The sequence below is a fragment of the Ochotona princeps genome, chromosome 2, assembly GCF_030435755.1.
Source record: "Ochotona princeps isolate mOchPri1 chromosome 2, mOchPri1.hap1, whole genome shotgun sequence".
Taxonomy (NCBI): domain Eukaryota; kingdom Metazoa; phylum Chordata; class Mammalia; order Lagomorpha; family Ochotonidae; genus Ochotona; species Ochotona princeps.
The window spans coordinates 13573333-13596079 of NC_080833.1; the positions used below are offsets into that span (position 1 = coordinate 13573333).

At 41.6% G+C, this 22747-nt stretch overlaps 1 protein-coding gene across 12 annotated transcripts in view; it reads right to left on the reverse strand.

Moving 5' to 3' along the window:
• EIF4G3 (eukaryotic translation initiation factor 4 gamma 3) overlaps positions 1–22747 on the reverse strand; it is a 352621-nt gene that overhangs the window by 36669 nt on the left and 293205 nt on the right. For all 12 annotated transcript variants that reach the window (XM_058676306.1, XM_058676302.1, XM_058676366.1 and 9 more), the window contains 8 exons: positions 18641–18787; positions 18050–18286; positions 16667–16771; positions 14630–14762; positions 10954–11048; positions 6203–6296; positions 4926–5040; positions 1849–2054 (listed from right to left, as the gene is read on the reverse strand). In XM_058676306.1, the coding sequence (XP_058532289.1) occupies positions 1849–2054; positions 4926–5040; positions 6203–6296; positions 10954–11048; positions 14630–14762; positions 16667–16771; positions 18050–18286; positions 18641–18787 (1132 nt within the window). The remainder of the gene's footprint in view (positions 1–1848; positions 2055–4925; positions 5041–6202; positions 6297–10953; positions 11049–14629; positions 14763–16666; positions 16772–18049; positions 18287–18640; positions 18788–22747) is intronic.

Consider the following 22747-nt stretch of genomic DNA (forward strand, 5'->3'; position numbering starts at 1 on the left):
ATTCTTTGCAGTTTAAATCTTTTGTGAAATTACTAGGTAAAGATTTTGTTGACTCACAGAAAAAAAGAGATCAAATACTTAATACTTACCAATGATGAATACACCTAGACAATAAATATACAGAGAGCAGCTGTGCTATCCTACACTCTACAGAGATATTTGCATATCTTATTTGCATATCCTATGCAAATATTCCAAAAGGCCCTAACCCATACAGGGAATGCACATATCCCTAAAACCACATGATCTGAGGTATATGTCATTTGGCAAAAGATACCTCAGTTTATCTCAGAAGTTTATTTAGTGACTGTGGTTGCAAGAATTTGAAAAGTATATAAATATCATGAACAATCTATATTACTTTATGACTAGGATTTAAAGGGAGTGGGGGCTTCACCGGTAAAGCCACCACTGGGCATACCCCTGGTACCTGTGGAGTCTAAGGCACTCAGTACTTCGGCTCCAGCTTCCTGCTAACACACCTGGGAAACAGATGATGGCCTAAATTCTGGGCTTTCTTGGCTTCTACTGGTTCAGACTTGGCTATTTGCACCTGGGGACCGAATCCACAGGGGGATGATGATCCCACTCACTCTCCTTCTCTGATACACTACCTTTCAAAACTTAAAGATGGTGAAATTCCTTAAACTTTTTTATCACTCATTACTACCGGTATCATCAAGATGATATATAGTACCTGCTGAAACCTTTATATTTATCAGGTAATGTTCTGAGCATTTATATGTAACCAACTTCTCATTCATAACAATCTTGTGGGGGCTGGTGCTGTGGCTCGCGGGTTTGGGCTGCCACCTGCAACAGCAGCATACCGTATCAGAGTGCTCCTCTGCTTCCACTCGCTCCAGTGCACCTGGAGAAGCAGCAGAGGATGGCCTAAGCAGCTGGAGCCCTGTATTCCTTGTGGGAAACTGGATGAAGGTTCAGACTTTTGGCTTCTACCTGGCCCATCTCCAGACTTGTGGTTATTTGGGGAGTGAACTAGAAAATGGATTTTTCTGTCTTATTCTATAACTTAAAAAAAAAATATTTTGAACGATTGTGGCTAACACTTTTAAATCAACAAGTTATATAATGTGGACAAATTTCATGTAATTCACAAAAGAGATTTAGGAGCACTGCCCTCATTCCTGACCCATCCTCTTCTCTCTCTCTAATTTTCACAATGAGATGATTTTAATTTGATTCACAAACACAGGCCTGGAAGGCAACAGCAAACTGAAAAATAATGGCCTTATAGGAAGGTGTGCTTCTCCCCACATAACAAATGAAGAAACTCAGACAGATAGGCTAAACATGGAGGTCATTGTGAAGCACTCTCTGAGAGGCTCCTTTGTCAATATGCACACACACACACACACACACACACACACCCGGGGAGCAGAAGGCCACAGAAGACAACCTGACAGCCTCCTGCTGGTTTTCTTGCAACAGTTCAATATGTGTAGATTTCTCCTTCATTCTTTGAAGTAGATTAAATTTAAATACACTGTTTAAAACGTGAGGATTTTCAAACTTTAACAGGGCTCTCCACAGCATACGCATTCAATCGTCAACCTAAATAAGGGTGTCAAAGGAGTCTGTAAAAAAAATCTGAATTGTTTTACATAGCAAGAGGAGCTCACCACAAGAATCAATAGAGAAACCAGGAAATGTACTAATTGCTGAGCAAAGGCACACAAAATTATGCAGCTTTTTTTTTTGAACTTTTAAGGCACCATTATATAAGCTACTATCATGGGATGACTCTGAAATTCATCCCAAGAGGTGTAAAATCTCAGCCCTTGCAGGTGGAAGGGTGAGCGTCTGTGCGCGCTGCCGCAGCCTCACCTGACTCCCGTGCCTTGCTGCGCTCCGCCTCGGCGTCTGCGCCTCCGGTGAGCTGCTTCACTGTCTCCAGCATCTCCCTCCTCTGTTCTTCCTGAGACTGATTGTCCAGCAGGTCTTTACTGCTGCCTCCCCTCATGAAGGTGTTTGGACGCACGGTGGCAGAGGCAAGGGCTTTGTCATTCTTCTCCCGGCCCATACTTCCACGACTTAAAAGACAAAACAAAACAAAACAAAACACATTTTTGAAAGAAACAACATTAAGATTTTCTAACAGCAAGATTAGATATATGAGGTACCAATTCTACTTCAAAGCATAATTATCCAGGTAAACAGCTATAATTAGAGTGCTTTGAAAGGAATATTTATTTGGATATTTTACATTTTTTTCTCTAGTGGCAAAAGGGACACTAAACATTTCTAAATGTTGATGGTAATACTATTTGCTTTTAGAAAAAAGTGATAAAAAATTACCAAATAAATGAAAGGGAAACAAACACAAGAGCATGCTATCACTAACTTAGAAGTTATAACCCGGGAAGTCCTGCGGCCACTCGGCACAGCCACATCTCATGTCAGAGAGTTGGGCTGAGCTCTGGCTCTTCAGCTTTCCATTCAGCTTCCTGTCATGCAGCTGGAAGGCAGGGGAGGATGGCCCACGGCTTGGGTCCCTGCTGTCCTTGACGGAGACCCGGATGTAGGCACTTGAGAAGCAAACCAGCATATGTAAAAGCACCCTCTTTCACCACCATCGCATGCTCTCAAATAAATAAATAAAACAGTTTAATAGAAACTGTACAATGACATGCTATTGATAAACTTCAGGATTGTTTTCACAACTGTTTATTTATTTTGAAAAAGCAACAAAGCAAGAGGGAGAGGGGCAGTGAGAGACACAGACAGATTCTTCTATCTGCTGGCTCACTCCCCAGACGGCTGAAACACTCAGCCACCAGGAAAGGCCAAAGGCAGGAGCTTCAGTCTGGCCTCCACGTGGGCGGCAGGACCCAAGCACTGGTCATCTTTCACTGCTTTCCCAGTCCATCAGGTGGAGCCAGAACACAAGTGGAGCAACCCAGACATTAATCAGTGCCCAGAGTGGAGGGCGGCCGGTGTCACGGCCATGGCTTTAACCTCTAGGCTACAATGACTGCCAAAGAAATTTCACAGCTTTTTTTTAATTAAAAATTTTTTTTAAAGATTTATCTATTTATTTTAATGTGAGAGTCAGATCTACAGCGAGGAGAGACAGAGGTCTTCTGTCTGCTGGTTCACTCCCCAAGTAGCCGCAGTGGCTGGAGTCCAAGCCAATCTGAAGACAGGAGCCAGGAATTTCTTCTAGGTCTCCCACATGGCTGCAGGGCTCCAAGGCTTTGGGCCATTTTCGACTGCTTTCACACACAAGAGGGGGCCGGATGGGGAGTAGAACAGCCAGGACATGAACTGGCTTCCATATGGGATCCCAGTGCATGCAAGGTTAGGACTTTAGCCATTAGGCAACTGCGCTGGGCCCTTTAAAATATTTTTAAAAGCTATTTTTATTTGAAAGGCAGGTTTACAAAGAGATATCTTCCATTTGCTGGTTTATTCCAAAGATGGCTGCAAAGACCAGAACTGAACCAATTCAAAGCCAAGAGACTGGATCTTCCTCTGGGTCTCCCACATGGATCAGGGGTGCTAGTTCATGTACTGGGTGTTCCACTTCCCATATAGTTCTCTAGTTATGGCCTGGAAAAGCAGAGGAAAGTGGTCCAAGTCCTTGGGTCTCCACACCCCTCACCAGAGCCAAAGCCTGTGTGATGCTGTTTGGACTTTACACTTCACTAACTGTGACCCAGCTAAACCTTTACCCTTTGTAAATTAGCTGCTTTGGGAATTTTATCACCAAAGCTGACACTGAAGTACAAAATTGCTTAAACATTGTTCAATAAAACGAAAACCTCAAATATAACTCGAACCAAGTGACAGCGAAATATACTGGGGCTGTCAGCTTCTTTAATTCACATACTCGAGAAGGCTCAGTTATTGCAGAGCATGCTAAGGATGCTAAGGCATGCCCAGACATGTCTCCAATACTCTAGGTGGGCCTGACTTCCCATCTTCTCCTCTCCTCTCCTCTCTTTTCTTCCTGCCTTTCCTTTTCTCTCTTGCTTCCTTGGCTCATTTCTTTCTCTTATCTCTTAAAACAATTTGTTTTTAAAAATTATTATTTGTTTCTTTGAAAGGTAGAATTACAGAGAGGGAGGAAAGACAAACAAATATTCCATCTACTGGTTCACTCTCCACATGGCTACAATGGCAGTGGCTAGGTCTGGCACAATACAGGAGCTAAGAGCTTCATCCATGTCCCCCACGTGCATGATGTGGCCAAAGCACTCAGGCCATCTACTGCTGCTTTCCCAGGCCGTTAGCATGGAGCTGGACCAGAAGTAGAGCAGCTGGGAATCAAACCAGTGCCTCTATGGAATGCCAGCATTGCAGGCAGAGGCTTTACAGGCTATCCTATATTGCTGCCCCTCTTTTTTCTTATCTTTCTTCTTCTCTGTTGAGATTTATCTTATTTACTTAGGCCAGAGTTGCACACACATAGAGAAACAGAGAGAGCAAGAGATTTTCCGTCTGCTGGCTCACTCCCCCAATGGCTACAATAGTCAGGCTGGGCCTGGCCAAAGGCAGGAGCTTGGAACTCCATCTGCGCCTCCCATGTAAGTGACAGGGCCCCAGGTACTTGGGCAATCTTCCACTATCTTCTGGAGCAGGGAGCTGGAGTGGAAGCAGAGCAGCAGAGACTTTAACCGGCATTCTGATATGGGATGCCATCAGGCAGAAGCTTAATCCACTGTATCCACAGCATGGCCCTGGATCTTACCCATTTGCTAGAAAACCTGCTTTTCCCTTAAACATCATTTTAAGATGCCCCTACCATATAAAATACAATGTGTAAATATTAAAGAAGGAAATCGACTTTAGGGATGAAATGTGAGTGTGTGTGTGTGTGTAAGAGAAGAAGAGAGAGAAAATGAAAGAAACATACATTGCTAAGCCGGATACACTCAGTAAGGATGTAGTTGGTGACTTACCTGGTTAAGGTCCTTCGGGAGTCAAACTCTAACGGTGTGGACGATGTGGACCCTGAGGGAGCTGGTTGCAGAGCAGAGAATCTGTTTAAACTGGAAGCACTTGACCGTAAGGCATCTACAGGTATTGAGGATTAAAAAAAAAAAGTCACACAACTCAAGTGCAGACACTCATGCAGCTGTCTCCCCAGGCCGGACTGAAACCAGGCTAACAAGCTCAGGTGGTACCAGTCTCAATCTAGCTCCCTCACCTGGGGAAGCAAAGCATTAGAGGAACACTGCATACAGCACAGAGTTTAGACATTTGCTCATTACAACCATTTGATGCTCTAAAATCTTAATTAATTATCCTGTATAGTGTGCAAGGGATAGGAATACTAAACAGGACAGAAGCCAGCCAAGCCAGACAAACTGTTACACTTTAATGAAGCTAACCAATATAAATGCTCTGATTTCATTTATGCAAAAATATACATGTGGATTCAAGTGAATAATAACATTTAAAAAAATTTTTTAAAAACCAGAAATTACTTAGTAGAGGGCAGATACTGGAAAGAGATTAATCGTGTTTCTATTTAATTTTTATTCTTTTTATAACTCCTTGGCTTTTTCCTCAATATTTTTCCCTTTTAACTTAGTCACAGTAATTTCTGTATTTCGAATCTCAGATCAATAACAAAGGAATCCAAAAGATTAAGATCTTATATAATCTAGTTCAACTGAAAAAAAAATTATCAAGATCTGTTTACTTTGAAGGCAGTGTGATGGGGGTAAGGGAGAAGAAAGGGAGAGGGATTTTTCATTCAGTGGTTCATTTCCCAAATGTTCCTGACAGTTAAGGCTGGGGCAAGTCAGAGCCTGCAGCCAGGAACTCCATTTGGGTAGCCCACAGAGGGGCCGGGACTCAGGTACCTGAGCCATCATCTTGGTTTCCCAGGTGTAGCAGTAGGGAACTGAGTCAGAAGTGAGGCATCTTGAACTTGAACTGACATCCTACTCTGGGATGTGGGGGTCCCAAGTAGCAGGTTAACCTGCAGTGTCACCAACCCCCACCCCTCAACTGAAAAAAATTAAAAAAAAAAAAAGAAAAACTTCAAATATGTAACAGCCTTTGGAAGAGGAAGCTCTTTAGTTATATTAATGAGAGAGGGTTATCAATGAAATTTTGGGCATGATTAGTCTGTAGACTTTTCCCTAAAACTGCTAGGCAGTGACTGCACACGCTGAAAAGCAAACTATGGCTGCCACACCTGTGACCAAGAGCAGTGTTCCATACCTACCAGTCTCGCTTGCCTTTGCGCCACCACTGCTGCCTTTACCCCAGCTTCCCAGCTGTGCTTTGGGGACCAGCTGGATTTTCTCATCAATTGTGGGCTGTAACATAAGTGACCACCAATCAATTACACAAGTTATTGCAGAACAGACATTCTTTCTCTTTTTCTTCTTCAGTGTAACAGAATCAATTTTACTAACAAAATGTTGTTTGGAACACCAATTTAAGAAACATAAAATGGAGCTGTTCTCATTCACATGAGATCCTTTTGGCTTCTGGGACCTCCTTGCAGTTTCTATAAAACACAGTTTGAAGGCACTCATATACAGTATTCATTTAGATCCTTTCTTCTACTTAAGAAGGCAAGCAAAAGATAAGCTTCTAAGATTTCCTCTTGTAGAATATTGCCTAGTAACTAAAAACAAAAACAAAAACAAAAAAAACTCCGCTCAAATACTACAATATTAATTCAGAAAACAAGGCCAATAGACACAAACATTTTATGTTAGTTTGGGGATGGTGGCTGGAACATTAGCATTCAATGAACATGTTTACCGGTTTTAAGCTTTTCTACAATATCTAGAGAAACTACAGTCTAACTACCTGAACACATAAAGTTTACTAACAATTTACACACCTTCCAAAGTATTAAGGTAGTAATATTGTAGGCTTGACACTATTACTTTTTTCTTTCTTAAAGATGTACTTATTTAATTGAAAGCTGAGTTAACAGAAAGGCAGGGAGAGACAAAGATCTTCCATCTGCTGATTCATTTCCCAGATGGCTGCAATAGCCAGTGCTGGACCAGTTCAAAGCTGGAGCCTGGAGCTTCGTCCTGGACCCCAACATGAGTGGCAGGAGCCCAAACACCAGGGTCACTTTCCAATGTTATCCCAAAGCCAAGGTCAGGGAGCTTAATTAAAACTGAGTCAGCAGGGACACGAGCTGGCACTCACATGGGATGCAGTGTTGGCAGCACAGGTGGCAGCTCTATGGAGTACACCACAACACTGGCCCTGCTGTTCTTTGTTACATAAACTGAATATGCATCCTATACATGCATAAATATTACTTAATATTTTAGGAACACCAATATTATATTAAACTTTGGTATATTATTCACAGATGTTGAGGTTGTATTAAAACTAGCTCCTGGTAGAAATGGAGGTGGACAGGAACCCATTTATATTAGTGTAATACCTGCTCTGACACATAAACAACTAGAACATACAAGAACTCTGGAAATAGGATCCTAGATTATCATAGAGAGAGATCCAGAGGTGGGGAATATTCAGCTTAACAAAATGCATGAGGGTCTCCAGCTGCAGGTAATTACCTAGGTTGCTCTGTATTTAGGCAAGTGTACACTGCTGGGAGAAAAGCAGCCAATAGCCAGCAGTTATCGTGGGCCTCTTAATGCCAAATTTGGGTTAAGTGTGCTACCATAGTTGCCTATTCTACTTTCTTTCAAATATCTGGAGGGAAGGTGGCAGAGTGCCTGCGGTGGTACCATAGGTGCACATGGCTACCCAACTGCCATCATCACCACCGCATAATTGCATGGTCGGGGCATTTGTTGCCAGGGACTTGGACATTGGGGATGGGTTGGAATGGGGTACCTGAGGGCTTGTTTTGACACCTATAAAATTACTTGGGGCTTCCACTGCACTCACAGTTAATCGAGTGAGCTGAAATGGGGTAGCTTATTTATGTGTTTTACAACAAATTGGGTGTCACTTTCTCTGATTAAATGTGTCTATAATAACACACACATGTTTAGCTGGTTAGATGGAACTAAGCTTCAATACCCATCAACATGTACGAGAGCCAAATGGGATGTGGGACAGACTGGACTAGTCTGCTACACATACTGGCAAACCAGGGTAGGGGGCAGGCCTGGTGGGGGTTATTGTGGGTCACTCTGACTAGGCTGCAGCTCCCACTGGTTTATGTGAGGGCCGAGTATGCGTTGGACAGAACCAGGCTGGACTGTAACACCCATTGGCTCCAGTGGAAGTCGGGGCTGAAAACAGAACCAACCCAGCAATTGCAACCACCAGCTGATTGGGGCAATGGACTGTGCCGGGCCCTGTACTTGCAAGTACATACAAGAATCTGGTCTGGGAACACCTCAGACAAAGTTTCTTTGGGGATCTCCCCAATTGAACTGCCGGACTCAGAACCCTAACCAAGAAAAGACAGAGGAAAGAACAGGTCAATCAACCACCTCAGCTATATGTTGGCAGCAAAATACTGGGCAAATGGAGACTCTATGATGGACTATGTCAATCAGTGGATTCTTCAAAGACCTCATCGTGCTTGGAGCGGCGAGACTGGCAGTGATTCATACCTGGTGAACTATCAAAACCACTTGAGCAAGGATCTCAGAACATGCCCCACATCCGGGACTTGGGGTAGGTGGGAAACTGGGTGGGGCTTCTCCCTCAATATCCCCCTTTACCTCAGATACATGAAGGAAACAATATGGAAATAATAGTCTTACCCACTTTCCTATAGCCCTTGAACCTTTTTAGCCAAATTAACTATGTAAAGATTGTCAAAATAATAATAATAATAATAATAATAATAATAATTTAAAAAAAGAAAAAAAATAATAACACACACACACATAAAAGAAAAAGGAAAAAGAATGGAAAAGAAAAGAAATGGGGTGGTGGAAACCAGAGGGTTTCCCTGGGTCAGGCCAAAGCACCTGTATGTATGCACAAGAGCTGGGACTGGGGGTTGATGCTTGCAAGAGCCATGTTTGGAGCAGGTCTGACAGAGATTCTTTTGGGTTGCCCTGAATAGACCACAGCACATGAAAGCCAAGGTCAGGGGTGAGCTGGGCCAGGTTAGGCCACAATACCTGCCAGCAAGAGCTGGGACTGGGGTGGGCTAGACCAAGCAATGCTGCAGTGCCCGCCAACAATTGCCAGGGCTGAAGATAGGTCAGGCTAGGGTGGACTGTAGCACCTGCCAGCAGATGCTGATTTAGAACCAAAGCTGGGGGCAGGTCTGGCAGGAGATTTGGGGACATTCTTGCTAGATCATAGCACTTGTTACTGCACACAAGAGCCGAGGCTGGGCACAGATCAGCCTGGCCTAGGCTGTAGCATCTGCTGGCATGTCTATACTGCAGCACTTGTGTGTGCACATGAACTGGGGATGAGGGTTAGCCAGGCTGGTTTAGGTTGCAGCACGCACTGGTATGCACAAGAGAGCCAGCCTGGGGATGAGCTATGCTGGACTAGATTACAGCACTCACTGGTTTGATGAGAGGTCAGGGCTGCGAGCAGGACTGACTAGAAAGCTGCACCCACTGGTATGTACAGACTGAGCCCAACTCTGCACCAGCTAAAGCACTTGAGAGCAAGGTCTGAGAAATTCACAGGGGAGGTTTCTTGGGGAGCTTCCCAACCAAACTGCTGCACTTGATCCCAACCTCTGGGAAAATCATATAGACATGGGGCCAATCCAGGGTACATGTGCAGGATTGGGCCATTTCAGTGGCTGACCCCCATGCAAGAGTGGAGAACACACTCAGAAGAACACAAAAGGCCAAGATAGCCATCTTCATCTAAGCCAATGGAAGACTTTGAGTACCTCATCAAATGATGGAAAGAAGGACAGGTTGAACAACACTCCAGGCCAGGCTCTACAACAAGCATCTAGGTCTGTGGTCACACTGAGGTAGACAAGCAGCAAACATGTGTAAGAATTTCTGACTTTTGGTGTAAAGAAGCTGACAACTTCTCAGAACAATAAAGACCACTCAAGTAACACTTTGAAACATTCTTTTCCAATACTGGGGCTTCAAAAATGACATCAAACAACTGTTTCTATCAGGGCACTAATGTAGTTTGATAGCAAAGAGCTCCCTGCCCCTCAAACCCTGACACGGGGGGAAAACTGAACGATTTATCTCACACACCTTCTCTCAACCCTCAGCCCTCGCCATACTAATCAGAGGCCACATGGGTCTGCAACTTCCTCACCTTTGTAATAAATATTTAAGTAAAATTGTAAAATTAAAAAACAAAAAACACAAAGTGAATGAAGATACAAATGACCTAGTTCACTTATTTCATTTTTTATCAAAGCCTTACTTTTTGCTGGCAGATTGTCAATTTTCAGATCTATGGAAAGTGTATAACAAGTAAGGGTCAAACTAGATTTACAAATGATGTGCCAAACCTACTTTCAGTAAATTTGATTTTATTCTTTGGATTCTCTGAAGTTCTTCAAGTTACTTACAGTGAGCAGTCTACTGAAGGCATCTCTAAAGAAATTTTCTCCTGTTAATGCTCATGGACTCTCAAAAATTTTTATTACAGAGAAGATTTTTTGGGAGGTCCTCTTTTTCTTTTAGGCCTTGTATATGGAAACGTATTTGTTCCTTTCATGGTTAAATTAAACAGATAACTGCTTTTCCCCCTAGAGCTAACACCACAATGCATGAAAGCTTGCAACTAAAGATGGCTCAAGAATTATTTACCATTCTCTCTATTGTAATAAACATTTCATAATTCTAAGAATTGAGCTAGGTACTTCCTGCTTAGTAAACTCACACATAAACCCAAAGGAGTACTGTTACCACAAGAACATGCTGACCAATGTAGAAAATGTATCTACAGCAAAAACAAAAACCAAATTATTCAAATATGTCATATGGCTATTTTATATGAGTAGGAACTACTTTCTGAGAAAGAGTTGTAATGGGAATGTGGTAAGTTGTGTTTAAATGTCAGACTTACCTTGGTGATTTTCAGGAATTTTGAGGGGTCTAGAACCCGACTGTTCTTGGCCCCTTGTACAGTGTTCCACCCACCTTCATCCACTCTCTGGACACCTGCAGGAGGAACAGAAAGGGGCAGTGACTCAACTCCTCAAGTCAGGAGGACATGGGGAGAGAGAGCAATGTTCATGAGCCAGCCACTCCGAGCAAAACCAAGGAAATGAACAAAAGGCTGTTGAAGTGTTGCTGCCAACTTGTTAAATCCACAGCTTAAAAATATGAAGCCGGGCTCGGCAGTGTGGCTTAGTGGCTAGGGTCCTCGCCTTGATCCCATATGGCCGCTGGTTCTAATCCCGGCAGCTCCACTTCCTCTCTATCTCTCCTCCTCTCAGTGCATCTGACTTTGTAATAAAAATAAAATAAATCTTTAAAAAAAAAATCTTTCTCTTGATATCTCCTCTTTCCAATAAAAATAAATAAATATTTAAAAAAAGTATGAAGCCAAAGTACTGCTTACACTGGGGATCCTACGAAAAACATGCTTACTAACCTATGAGAAACCAAGAGACACAAAGAACATTCAGCACTGGACAAAGCAGGACCAAACTACTGTTGAGAGAGCTCACAACCAGAATACTTCAAACCGGTCACATGGGACTGATTGCACCTGCTGGTGTCAGGTGACATGAGCATGCTTTGATCTTTCCCCAAAGTTGCTTCTCCTAAATTTCATCAGTTCAGGTGTTCCTCTTTTCTTTCTTACTTCATAGTAACCTTCACAACATATTACAATGTTCTCAGAATCTAGCCCTTCTAACTATTACCCTCTTAGCAGTCTGTCACAGATTACTAAACAGACCCCATTGGTTTCCCTGTTTCCACCCTTGTTTGTCACGACTGCCAGTATGATCCCAGTAAAGTATACGGCAGAATCTGCTATTATTTTGTTCAAAATACTTGTTCTATCTTTCCACCTCAGTCACAGAGACGAGATTCCTTAGATGGCCTGCCATGCTCTCAGTAATATGACCCCATTCCCTCTCAGTCCCGACCGTCTCCTACTTTCCTCTGTAGGACCCTCACACTCTAACTCTCCTTGCTTTTCGTGAAATATACTGTTCAAGTTCTTCTTCTTCCTGTTGCCTAAGACTCCTTTCCCCAAGTACCCACATAAAATAAAATTTGCTTTGGATCTATGCTCAAACAGCATCAACTTTTTTTTTCTTTTTTAAGATTCATTTATATTTATTGGAAAGTTAGATCAACAGACAGAAAGAGAGAGAAAAAGATAGTCCATTTGCTGGTTCCCTTCCAAAGTAGCTGCAACTGCTGGAGCTAAGTTGATCCAAAGCTAGGAACCAGGAGCTTCTTCTGGGTCTCCCACATAGGTGCAGAATCCCAAGGGCCATCCTCAACTGCTTTCCCAGGTCACAAGCAGGGAGCTGCAAGGGAAGGAGACCAGCCGGGACACGAACCAGTGCCCATATGGATCCTAGCACTTGCAAGGTGAGCATTTAGCCATTGAACCATTCATTGCACCAGGCCCTAAACAACATCAACTTTCCCAGGTTCTGCAACCTCCCTACTTACAATTGCAACCTTAGTAAATAATTACTAAACCTTTTACTCTCCATATTTGTTTAATACTTAATTTTTCCATAGAAAAAAATTCACAAACTGTTATTTTACTTAGGTTTATAGTAACATTATATAAGATACAAGGCACATGACTTGACTTTGCATGACTTGTTAACTGACAGGTATTCAATAAATATTCATTGAATAAACAAATGAGGGATCACCAAACTGTCTATCCAAAAGATTTTCTGATTCTTATTTGTGAACATGTTTTTATTTTCTCTGTGTTAACTCACTGAAATCATGTGAGAGGTTGAAATGAATCCCTAAGTTCTGGGCCTCAGTCTGGTCCAACCGTGGCTGTTGTGGTCATTTGTATAGTGCATCAGCAGACAGATGATTCCTCTCTGTTTCTCCTACTGTCTCTGTAACTCCACATTTCAAATAAATAAAATCTATCTTTAAAATTAAAAAAAAATAGCAACTGAGTATGGGCTGAGTTAGAAAATAATACAATATGAACTAGGTACAATAACATTTAATGTTTTACAAAATTTGATTCTCACAAAAATTCTATGCTGTTATGGCTTTGTTTTCCAATGCTACATATCTATAAAATAGAAGAGCTGAAATTGAAAGCTGGACAGGCTCCATCTATAATTTCAACAACTTTATCAAATGACCCAAGTCATTACCCTGACTACTGCGTAGTGCACTGATGAGCATTCCCATGTACAGTCTTCTGGAAAGACCAAGCACCAAAAAATTGATAACGTCTCTTTCAGATTTACTTATCTGAAAGGAAGTTAAAGAAAGACAGAGAGAGCTTTCATCGGCTGATTTACTCCCAAAATGGCTGCAGAGGACAAGACTAGGCCAGAATGCAGCCAGGAGCCTGGAATTCTATTGGTCTCCAAGTACTTGGGCTATCTTGATGTATCCTTCCCAGATACATCAACAGGAAGCTGGACCGGAAGCAAAGCAAATGGGACACAACTGACACTCATGACTTGCCAGTGTCATGGGCAGCTTAACTTGCTACACTGCAGTGCCAGATGCCACAATTTGTCTTCTAAAAAGGTTTTGCATCCCCAATGGACTGCTTTTTTCAGGTGTAAAATGTCTTCTATTTATCTTTCATACTTCTTGCATATATATCTCTTCCTTTCTATTCCTGTTGCAATGAAGTCTCACTTGTTTACAAGTAAGACTGAGCAACCACAATTTAGTCGAATTCAGTGTACTCCCAGGTAAAGAGCAATAGATAGATTCTAATTATGTATCTCTACCATGACATAATTCCTTTTTTTAGTGGCTCTTCAGTATCTGCCAAATCATGTAAAAAAAGTTCTTAATCTTGTAGGCATTCAGTGGGTTAAGCCACTGTCTCCAACGCCAGCATCCCATACAGACAATGGTTCATGTTACAGCTGCTCCACTTCCAATTAGTATTCCTTTTTCTAACTCTGCCTTTAAAAAAAAATAATCTTTAAAAAAATTTACACACACACACACACACACACACACATATTAAAAGTTCTTTATCTGGCTTCACTTTTTCAGGTCAACATTTTCCACTCCTCTTGAACACTTAAATTTTGCTTCAGTCAAGTCTATTTACTCCTTTTTACATGTTTATTTTAACCTTATAAATAAACTGAATCTACCACTAAGACTCAGGTTTAAGTGTGCCTTCTTCAAAGAAAGATTTCTTCCAGGGCCCAGTGTTGTAGTGGAATGGGTTAAGCCACTGCCTGTAATGCTGGTTTCCTATATGGGCAGTGGTTCCAGTCCATTCTTCAAAAGGCCACAATAACCTGGACTGGACTAGACTGAAACCAGAATCCAGGAGCTTCATCCCCGTCTCCCACTGAGTACAGGTTCACAAAAATTTAGGCCATCTGTTGTTGCTCCTCAAGGCAAATCAGCAAAGAGCTGGATCAGAGATCAGCAAAGAGTTGGACCAGAGGTGGAGCTGTTACTCAAACCAGGCCTTCCCATATGGGACGCTAATATTTCAATTGGCATCTTAATCACTGTGCCAAATGCCCCCTCCTGGGAGAATTCAATACCTTTCCCTGAGTTCCCAAGTTCTCTAAAGCCTGGTGGAGTCCTACCTGGTCTTCTTTTCTCCTTGGTCATGAGCTGCTGGACCTTCCTCTGTTCTTCTTGCTCTTCTATTTTAGCTTCTTTGTGAATCTGCTCAATAGTTTTAGGCCCTTGATCTGCTCTTCGAGACACCCAATTACACTACAAAAGTAGGAAATCAGGTTATCAGCCAGATAGTGAAAATAAAAATAAATGGGAAGTTTTTCACTATTGAGAAATCATAAAACACCTGCAAAATCTGAAATTATAGCAGCTTTTCATACAATAGCAAATTTAGGGGTAAAAAAGAAGGAAAGATTGCCCCAGATGTATTTTATCATTAATTTGCACATTTGAAAGGAGGAAATAGAAAAGGAATCAGGAAGGAAGAGGATCCCTTGGCACTACCTGAATCTAGGGATACTGTTGGCTCATATCACACTCTACAGGGGTTCAAATCAGAGGATGACTAGCATTTTTCTTCCTCCAGTGTGAAAGTTCTGGTATTGTACACAAAGTGTGACACCACCGTGTCCTGTGATTATCCTTTCTGCTAAGCACAGAAGTTGTCTCTTCACATTTCCCTCTTCCCTAATACTCCACTACCTGATGTAAGCATAAGGAGCCAAAGACACAGCTGGGGAAGTATTTTATACTTATTAGAAAGAGGCAAGAACGGCAAGCAGGTTTAATCAGTACACAACTTCCAACCAACTGGCAGTGGCTTTGGTAAGAGGAGAGATCCCAAGGTCATGCCTGGGCTTTATTAAGACAAATATCTGTCAATAACATTGGACACAGAACAGGAAAGGGGTGTGCCCTGTATTCCCTTTCTCTAGTTTAGGATGGGATGCACTGTATTGTTGTAGAGGTTAACTAAGAGAGAGAAAAAACAACCAGGTTTTAGTGACTAAAAACAGTATCTGACACAGGAAAAGAGAGGAAAGTATTATTAAGAAAGAATATTATAGAGTCCGCAAGAAAAACAACAGAGAAGAAAACATCAACATGTAGGCTCCTTATGTAATGATCTCACTAAATCTTTACAGTAAATTTTCAAGGTGGACAATATCCTCATTTAAGAGATCAACTATGAGGCTCAACTAAGTCAAAATATTCATTGTGAAGATAACACTTTCTGATTATTTAGCTTAGAAAAACTAAATTTCATTGAAAATAGTCAATTCAGAACTGCTTATTATTTATTTAAATATTTAAAAAATTATTGGAAAGTTAGAATTACAGAGAAAGAGAGGGAAAGAAGAGAGAAAGAGATCTTTCATCTACTTGTTCGCTTCCCAGATGGCTGCAACAGCTGGGGCTGGGCCAGACTGAAGGCATGTGCAAGGTGCTTCTTCTCAGGTGGTGGGAGCTCAAGCACATCAGTCATCCTCCATTGCTTTTCTCAGGCCATCAGCAGCAGGGGGCTGAACCACGAGTGGAGCAGCTGGACATGAGTGGGCACCCATACAGGATGCCGGCGTTACAGGTAGTGGCTTTTCCCGCTACAGTACAGTGCCTGCCCCAGAACTGCTTATTTCAAAAGTGCAGTGTAGTTTGATAATCAGAGTGAGGAACAGAAACGCCCAGCAGGCAAGAGATCTTCAGTCCTTTACCCAATTCTCTTACTAATGTGTCAACTCAAGTTCAAAGAGTTTGAAAGCAAAAAGCATTGTTTACTTATTTGATTTTAAAATATATTTTGTTTAATTGAAAGAGTGAGAGAAGAGAATCTTCTAAATCCTAGTTTACTTCCCAAATGGTCACAAATGAGCCTAAGCCTCTAGCTTTAAGCTCCATCCGGGTCTTGCACAAGGGTGACAGGGCCCAAGTCCTTGGGCTGTCCATCTTCCGCTGTTTTTCCAGCCACATTAGCAGGGTGCTGGGTTAGAAATGAAACAGCTTCTAACCAACCAGATTCAAATTAGTGCTGGGATGCTGGTGTTACAGGTGGCAACTTCGTCACAATTAGTAAGCTTTTTTACATGTTAATATTAGTTATCCTTCTATTCAGTTCATTAAGAATACGGTGAACTAGTAGGGTATTTTTCTTCTTTTCTACTTACCAGTCTTAAGTCTATCACATCTTGCAGCATGAATCGAATTCTAGATGAAGTTTTTCTTTCCTTCACAATTTTTTCCATTTGATTAAAGTACTGGTCCATACGTGGCTGCAAGAAAGAAGATCATTAGTATTTTTGGCTAAGGGATTCAAATACAATTTTATCATGTACCTGTTTTCTTTATAAAGAACTTTTCAATATTTAAGGAATAACAAAGCAAGATTTTTTTGGGTAAAGATGTTATTTACTCTTATTGGAAACTCAGATTTACAGAGAGAAGCAGAATGAGAGAAAGATCTTCCACCCACTGGTTCTCTCCAAGTGGTGGCAATGGCCAGAGCTGAGTCAATATGAAGTAAGGAGCCAGGAGATTCTTCTGGGTCTCCCATGCAGGTGCAGGCTCCCAAGGCTTTGGGCCATACTCCATTGCCTTCCCAGGCCACAAGCAGGGAACTGGATGGGAAGAGGAGCAGCTAGGACATTAACTGGCACCCATATGGGATCCTGGTGGATTCAAGGTGAAGATTTAGCAACCAGGCTGTTGCGCCAGGTCCCAAGGCAGGATTTTTAATTGTATGACTACCCAAAATAAACACTACACTTTTCAGACTTTCAGGCAGATGGCTTTGATCACAGCATTTATTATAGGCCAGAATATAAATGAAAAAGCTACTTTACAGATCCCTGGAACCATCTTAAAGAGACAGGGAATGGTATGCTTTGTAATTTTCCTGAGAGTCAATAGGACAATAGTTCCACATTAGCAACACAAAACATTTAATAGGACTTATATTTCTGAATTTTGCCCAAGTGAGAAACTTCAATATTACAGAAAACACCAATATTTGGGATTTTTCTGTTACTGCCAAACATAATTCTATCCGATTCCAATGTTACAGAACAGTTCTGATATTATCTGTTTGAAGCACTTCTAATTTCCAGATTCCCTCCCTGGCATGCACTATGTTTTGTTTGAATGATAGTATATTTAATGAATTATTTTATTATGACAGCTGTGCCATTAATCAGAGCATAAACTTAAAGAAAACTACTGGGTTTTCCACATTTCTGCATCATCCTTGGGCTTGACCCATTTCTTTTTCTATTTCAGCTCACAATTTGTTATACAAATAAATGGCCCTATTAATAGATATGGAGGAAGAAAAGAAAGAGGTGATGAACAACACGAACAATTGTCTTCTGTACAATTTGACACTTGCCATCTCTGACACTGATGCAAATGATATAAGATAATGATAACGCTGGTCAACCAGCCAAGCTTAGACAAAGGAGAGACATTAACAGCCTAGACTGTGGGAGAGAGATGGAGCACTTTTGCACTGGACAGAGCCTCTGTGGAAGGTTCTTGAGTTTCTGGACTTTTACCTTTGCTTTCTCAAAGTCCAAGTCCTTGCCAATAGTGGTGAGCAGGCGACACAGGCACTCCAGGGATTCCTCATCATGGTGCTTCAGCAGCTTCACCACACAGTCATGCATGATGGCTTCTGTCAGCATTTTGAGTTTAAAGAGTTCTCCAATAAACTTGATGTTACCAATGGATCTTCGTCGGGCTTTGTCCTTGGCTTCTTCCAGTTCATCATGAAGCCTTGTCCTCTCCTCTGGCTGTTGTGTGACAAGGAACAAGAACATCCTCATGAAAGCTGTACTGTACAGCAGCAGGCACAAAGGATTCATGGTCCACACTCTGAGAGTCAGATGCCCTTTGAGAATCTGAGAGTGACTTTGGACTTACTCCATAAAACCCAGAACTATACCCCAAAAGACCACATCCACTTCAAAACTCCAGAACCCAGTGACCTCGCCTAGGCTTGGACTGAATCCTGGTATAGAGGGCTGAGTTGTTCCGGCACTAACAGGGGCAAAGCAGCCCCTCCTGGGGAAGCAGGGAGATGCTGTCCGAGGCCTTCCGTGTACCAGACAGCCCGTGCACGAACACCGTCCTGTTGGCATACTTACAGCACTGGCAGCCTCGAGCTCTTTCTGCTTCTTCTCAAAAACATCATCATCTGCTTTATCTTTTTCAAATTCCTTCTGGCAACGATTCAGCAGCAATTTTCGAAAGTTTACTGTGTTCCCAGGCTTGTCTGCCATGGGTACTTTCAGCTGCATGCAGATAGGAAAATGTAAAAGTAGCAAGATTAAAGACATTCAGGGTATCTACTTTAATCATTGTGCAACATAATGTGAACTAAAAAACAGGCAGACTTTCTACAATTTAGTAGAAAGTTTCAAACATTTCATGATTCAACAGTAAGATGTCTTGAGTGGTAAGATACATATTATTCTCATATTTTTAATAGCTGTGCTTTTTGTTGAATTAGAAATCAACATAATGATATTATGATATTATAGCCATGTATCAATAGTATATATCTATAGTCCCTATATATTTTGATTTACCTCTATTACTACACTTTTAAAAATTACCATTGTCAAGTATTTTAATTTAATGGAACAAATAGAAATGACAAAAGTTAGGAGATAATTAGAGCTACTGTAGCAGGTAAAATCTAATTTCAGAAAACAGAAGATGTCAGGATAGTTGAGGACTTTCAGGACATCTCTTCTTTAAGGGAATGTCACAGTGCTATACTGTTAGTACTTTCTGATTATCAATGTCTAGCAGTATATTTACTGATTATTACACATGCACCAAAACAAGGTATTAATTGTTCAGAAGTTTGGCCTAACAAATGGCCAGTATCTCATGATACTTTCACACAGAAAGATTCAGTGTGAAGCAGCAGTGACATTTGGAGGTTCACAAGGTTTCCATCCAGATATAATGATTGATATCGAGAAAATGCAATTGCTCACATTTTTAAGGTTACTTGTGGCCAAACATATGTTTTATTTACTTTAAAGCGGAAATCTCTACTGAGCACTACCATATAAAATGGCAAAACCGCTTTTCTGGATTCATGAAGTGGATTCTTGAAGTTCTGAAATGTATCTGTTGTCTGTGCCCTGGAGTATGCATGTCAGAAAAGGGATTATTTAGCAACTACAATTCTCATTAATAGCAAGTGGTTATCAAAACAAGGATGTATTTGTGCTTTAAATGGATTATGAGATGGTTTCTTTTTATTGGGGAGCAAGCGAGTCAGTAGGAATATTTTAGCTTAAGTAGGGGATTCAGCAGAAAGCACTGGCTCCCTCCAAACCCCTCTTTTTTGGTTACCACAGGATGTGAATGTTGTCAGTGTCATGTAGTAATTTTCTCTAAGTATCAAGACTCATACTGCCGGCGTATCTGTTAGCACTGAGGGCACATGTATGTCTTCTCCAAGAGAAATAAACTGCCGAAGAAGTCATCAAGGAATAACAGCTATGCAGCAATCATGGTAGTCAAGCAGAACAGAAAGCAGAAGGATAGGACTTTGCATGGCTTAGCATGCTCAGGATTTTCAATGCTGTGTCAGGACAGAACCTGCTGATAACCTCATGGCCCAGTAATCATTTTGCCCCCAGGGCATGTGCTGGACAGGTAAGCTATTCTAAATGTTGAGTATCATGTAAACAAATGCAATTTCTATACTAATTCTAAAACTACTGTTTCTAGAGGCTAGCTCTTACATGGTAATAGGAATAAAGCAATAAAATTTAAATGTAACTTGAGTCAAGAGTGACACTCTACTAGTGGTTATGGTCCTGACCTTAGTAAGTCATCTGCTGAAAATGCATGTAACATGCCATGTATATTAGGAACATAACCTATCAAAATACACTGTTAGATACATCTGAAGAGTTAGGTAACACTGACGGACTACCATGAGAGTTAAAAGTGCATGCAGCTGTGATGGGGTAGATAATTTCTGCTCCATTTTTTACATCAATGCATTTGTCATCTTTCATCAGGTAAGCTATGCAAACCCTCCTCCTCCAGCTGCCCTTACCCACTTGCTGCTGCCCAAGCTGACTTTCCAAGTCTGCAATCCCAGGTTTGATTTCTGAGGAGATTCATCTGTGTCCCTTGTGCACAGTGTCTCTTCCTATTTTCAGTCCTGTCATTTTTTCCTCATGTTCCTTTTAAGTGCTTAAAGTGGCAACATATAAATTCTGGGTCTAGTAACACAAAACACAGAATAAAGGACCAAAAACCCCACTATCCTTAGTGTTAGTCTTTGTAGCTGAGGTACAGCTACCAGAACAGAGGAAAAAGTAGCAGAAGTAGTCTCAGGGCATATTATAATACACTGTTTGAAGCTGGTTATTCTTTCCTTCTGGCATCTGCTCACAGCAGCTTCCAACAAGTTTATTATGTATAAGGAACCACTCTGGGCACTGGAAAAGAGCAGTGACTACAGTAGAAAAAGGTCCCTATCCTTAGGAGTTTAAATTCTAGAGGTTTCTGAGACAGAGATATTCACTGTATTACGAGTAAAACAAAACTACAACAATTTAACATTTCAATAACATCAAATATTTTAAAATTCAAATTTAAAGGAAGGATATTTCTCTTGTCCATTTTTCTCCATTTGCCATTCAATGTCCTCCTTCTCAAATAAGTGTAAAATTCTAGCTAAACACTTTGTTATTCATGAAAGCGGTATGTTGCAGACTCCTCCTGTCATTCCCAGTTGAGCTAACAGAAGTGGTGCGCTCCAGAGCCCCGGCCATTACCAGCACCTGAGGGGTAAGCCACAGACAAGAATGCTTTCTGTTTCTCCCTCTATGCTTCCTATCTGCCTCTCAAAAAATAACACAGAAAAATGAAAAAAGCACCAGGAAACATCTGGAAGGCCCAGAGATGCTCTGTAGATGCTACAGACATAAAGACTAGAGTGTACTCTTGAGTACAGAAACAAAAGAACAAGGTTTATGAACTTTTAAAAAAAGAAATCCCCTTAAGCCTTGCCACACTACAGCTTGATGTTACGGGCAACAGTCTATACGTCTAATATATGTCAGTTTTTCTTTGTTTTTAAAATGTATTCTTATTTGAAAGGCAGATTTACAGAAAGGAGCAGAGACAGATAAAGATCTTCCATTCACTGGTTCATCCCCCAATGGCAGCAACAACCAGAGCCAGGCCAGTCTGCAGCCAGAAGTCTCTTTTGGGTCTCCCATGTAGGTGCAGGGTCTCAAGCACTTGGGTCATTGTCTGCTGCTTTCCCATGCCATACGCAAGGAGCTGGGTGAGAAGTGGAACACAAACTGGCATCCATACGGGATGCTGACACCTGAAGGTTGAGAATTAGCCTGTTGAACCACACTGCCAGTCCCTATGTATGTCATTTTCAGAGCGACTTGAGAAAGCCCAGTATGTTTCATTCACCTCTGTAAATCTCTCTTCAGAGGCAAGGAGACAGAAAGAGTGAGCCCTTATAGATGTAGTCCCCAAATGACCACAGTGATAAAAGGCTGGAGCCAGTTCTCCCACCTGGTGGGCAAAACCCCAATTATTTCAGCCATCACTATTGTACCCAGCAGGAATCTGCATTAGCAGGAAGCTGGAATCAGAAGTGGAGCTGGGACTTAAACCCAGGCACTGAGCATTTTAGTGTCTTAATTGTTAGGCAAATGCTTGTGGTCTTTCTTAAATGTGCACCTTCTAGTCTCCTGGAACCAGTGCTTTAAACAGAAGCTTAATCATATCATGCTGTAATAATAGGAAGATAATAACATAGGAAGATAATTATAACAGAAACCACCTATGTATTATTTTTTAGCAATTGCTATAACTCAAAATGTTGCGGGCATTGGGGCAATGAACCAGTGAACAGAAGTTAACTTTCTGTACATCTGTGTCTTTCTGCTCTTCAAATAACGTAAAAAAAAAAAAAAAAGTAAATAAGAAGCCAGTGCTGTGGCATTGCAGGTAAAGCTGCCACCTCTAGCACTGGTATCTTATATGGATGCCAGTTTGTGTGCCAGCTGCTTCACTTCCAATCCAGCTCCCTGCTGATATGCCTGTGAAAGGAGTGAAGGGGGCCTGGCATGATAGCATAGTGGTTAACGTCCTCGCCTTGAACACGCCAGGATCCCATATGGGCACCGGTTCTAATCCCGGTAGCTCCACTTCCCATCCAGCTCCCTGCTTGTGGCCTGGGAAAGCAGTCT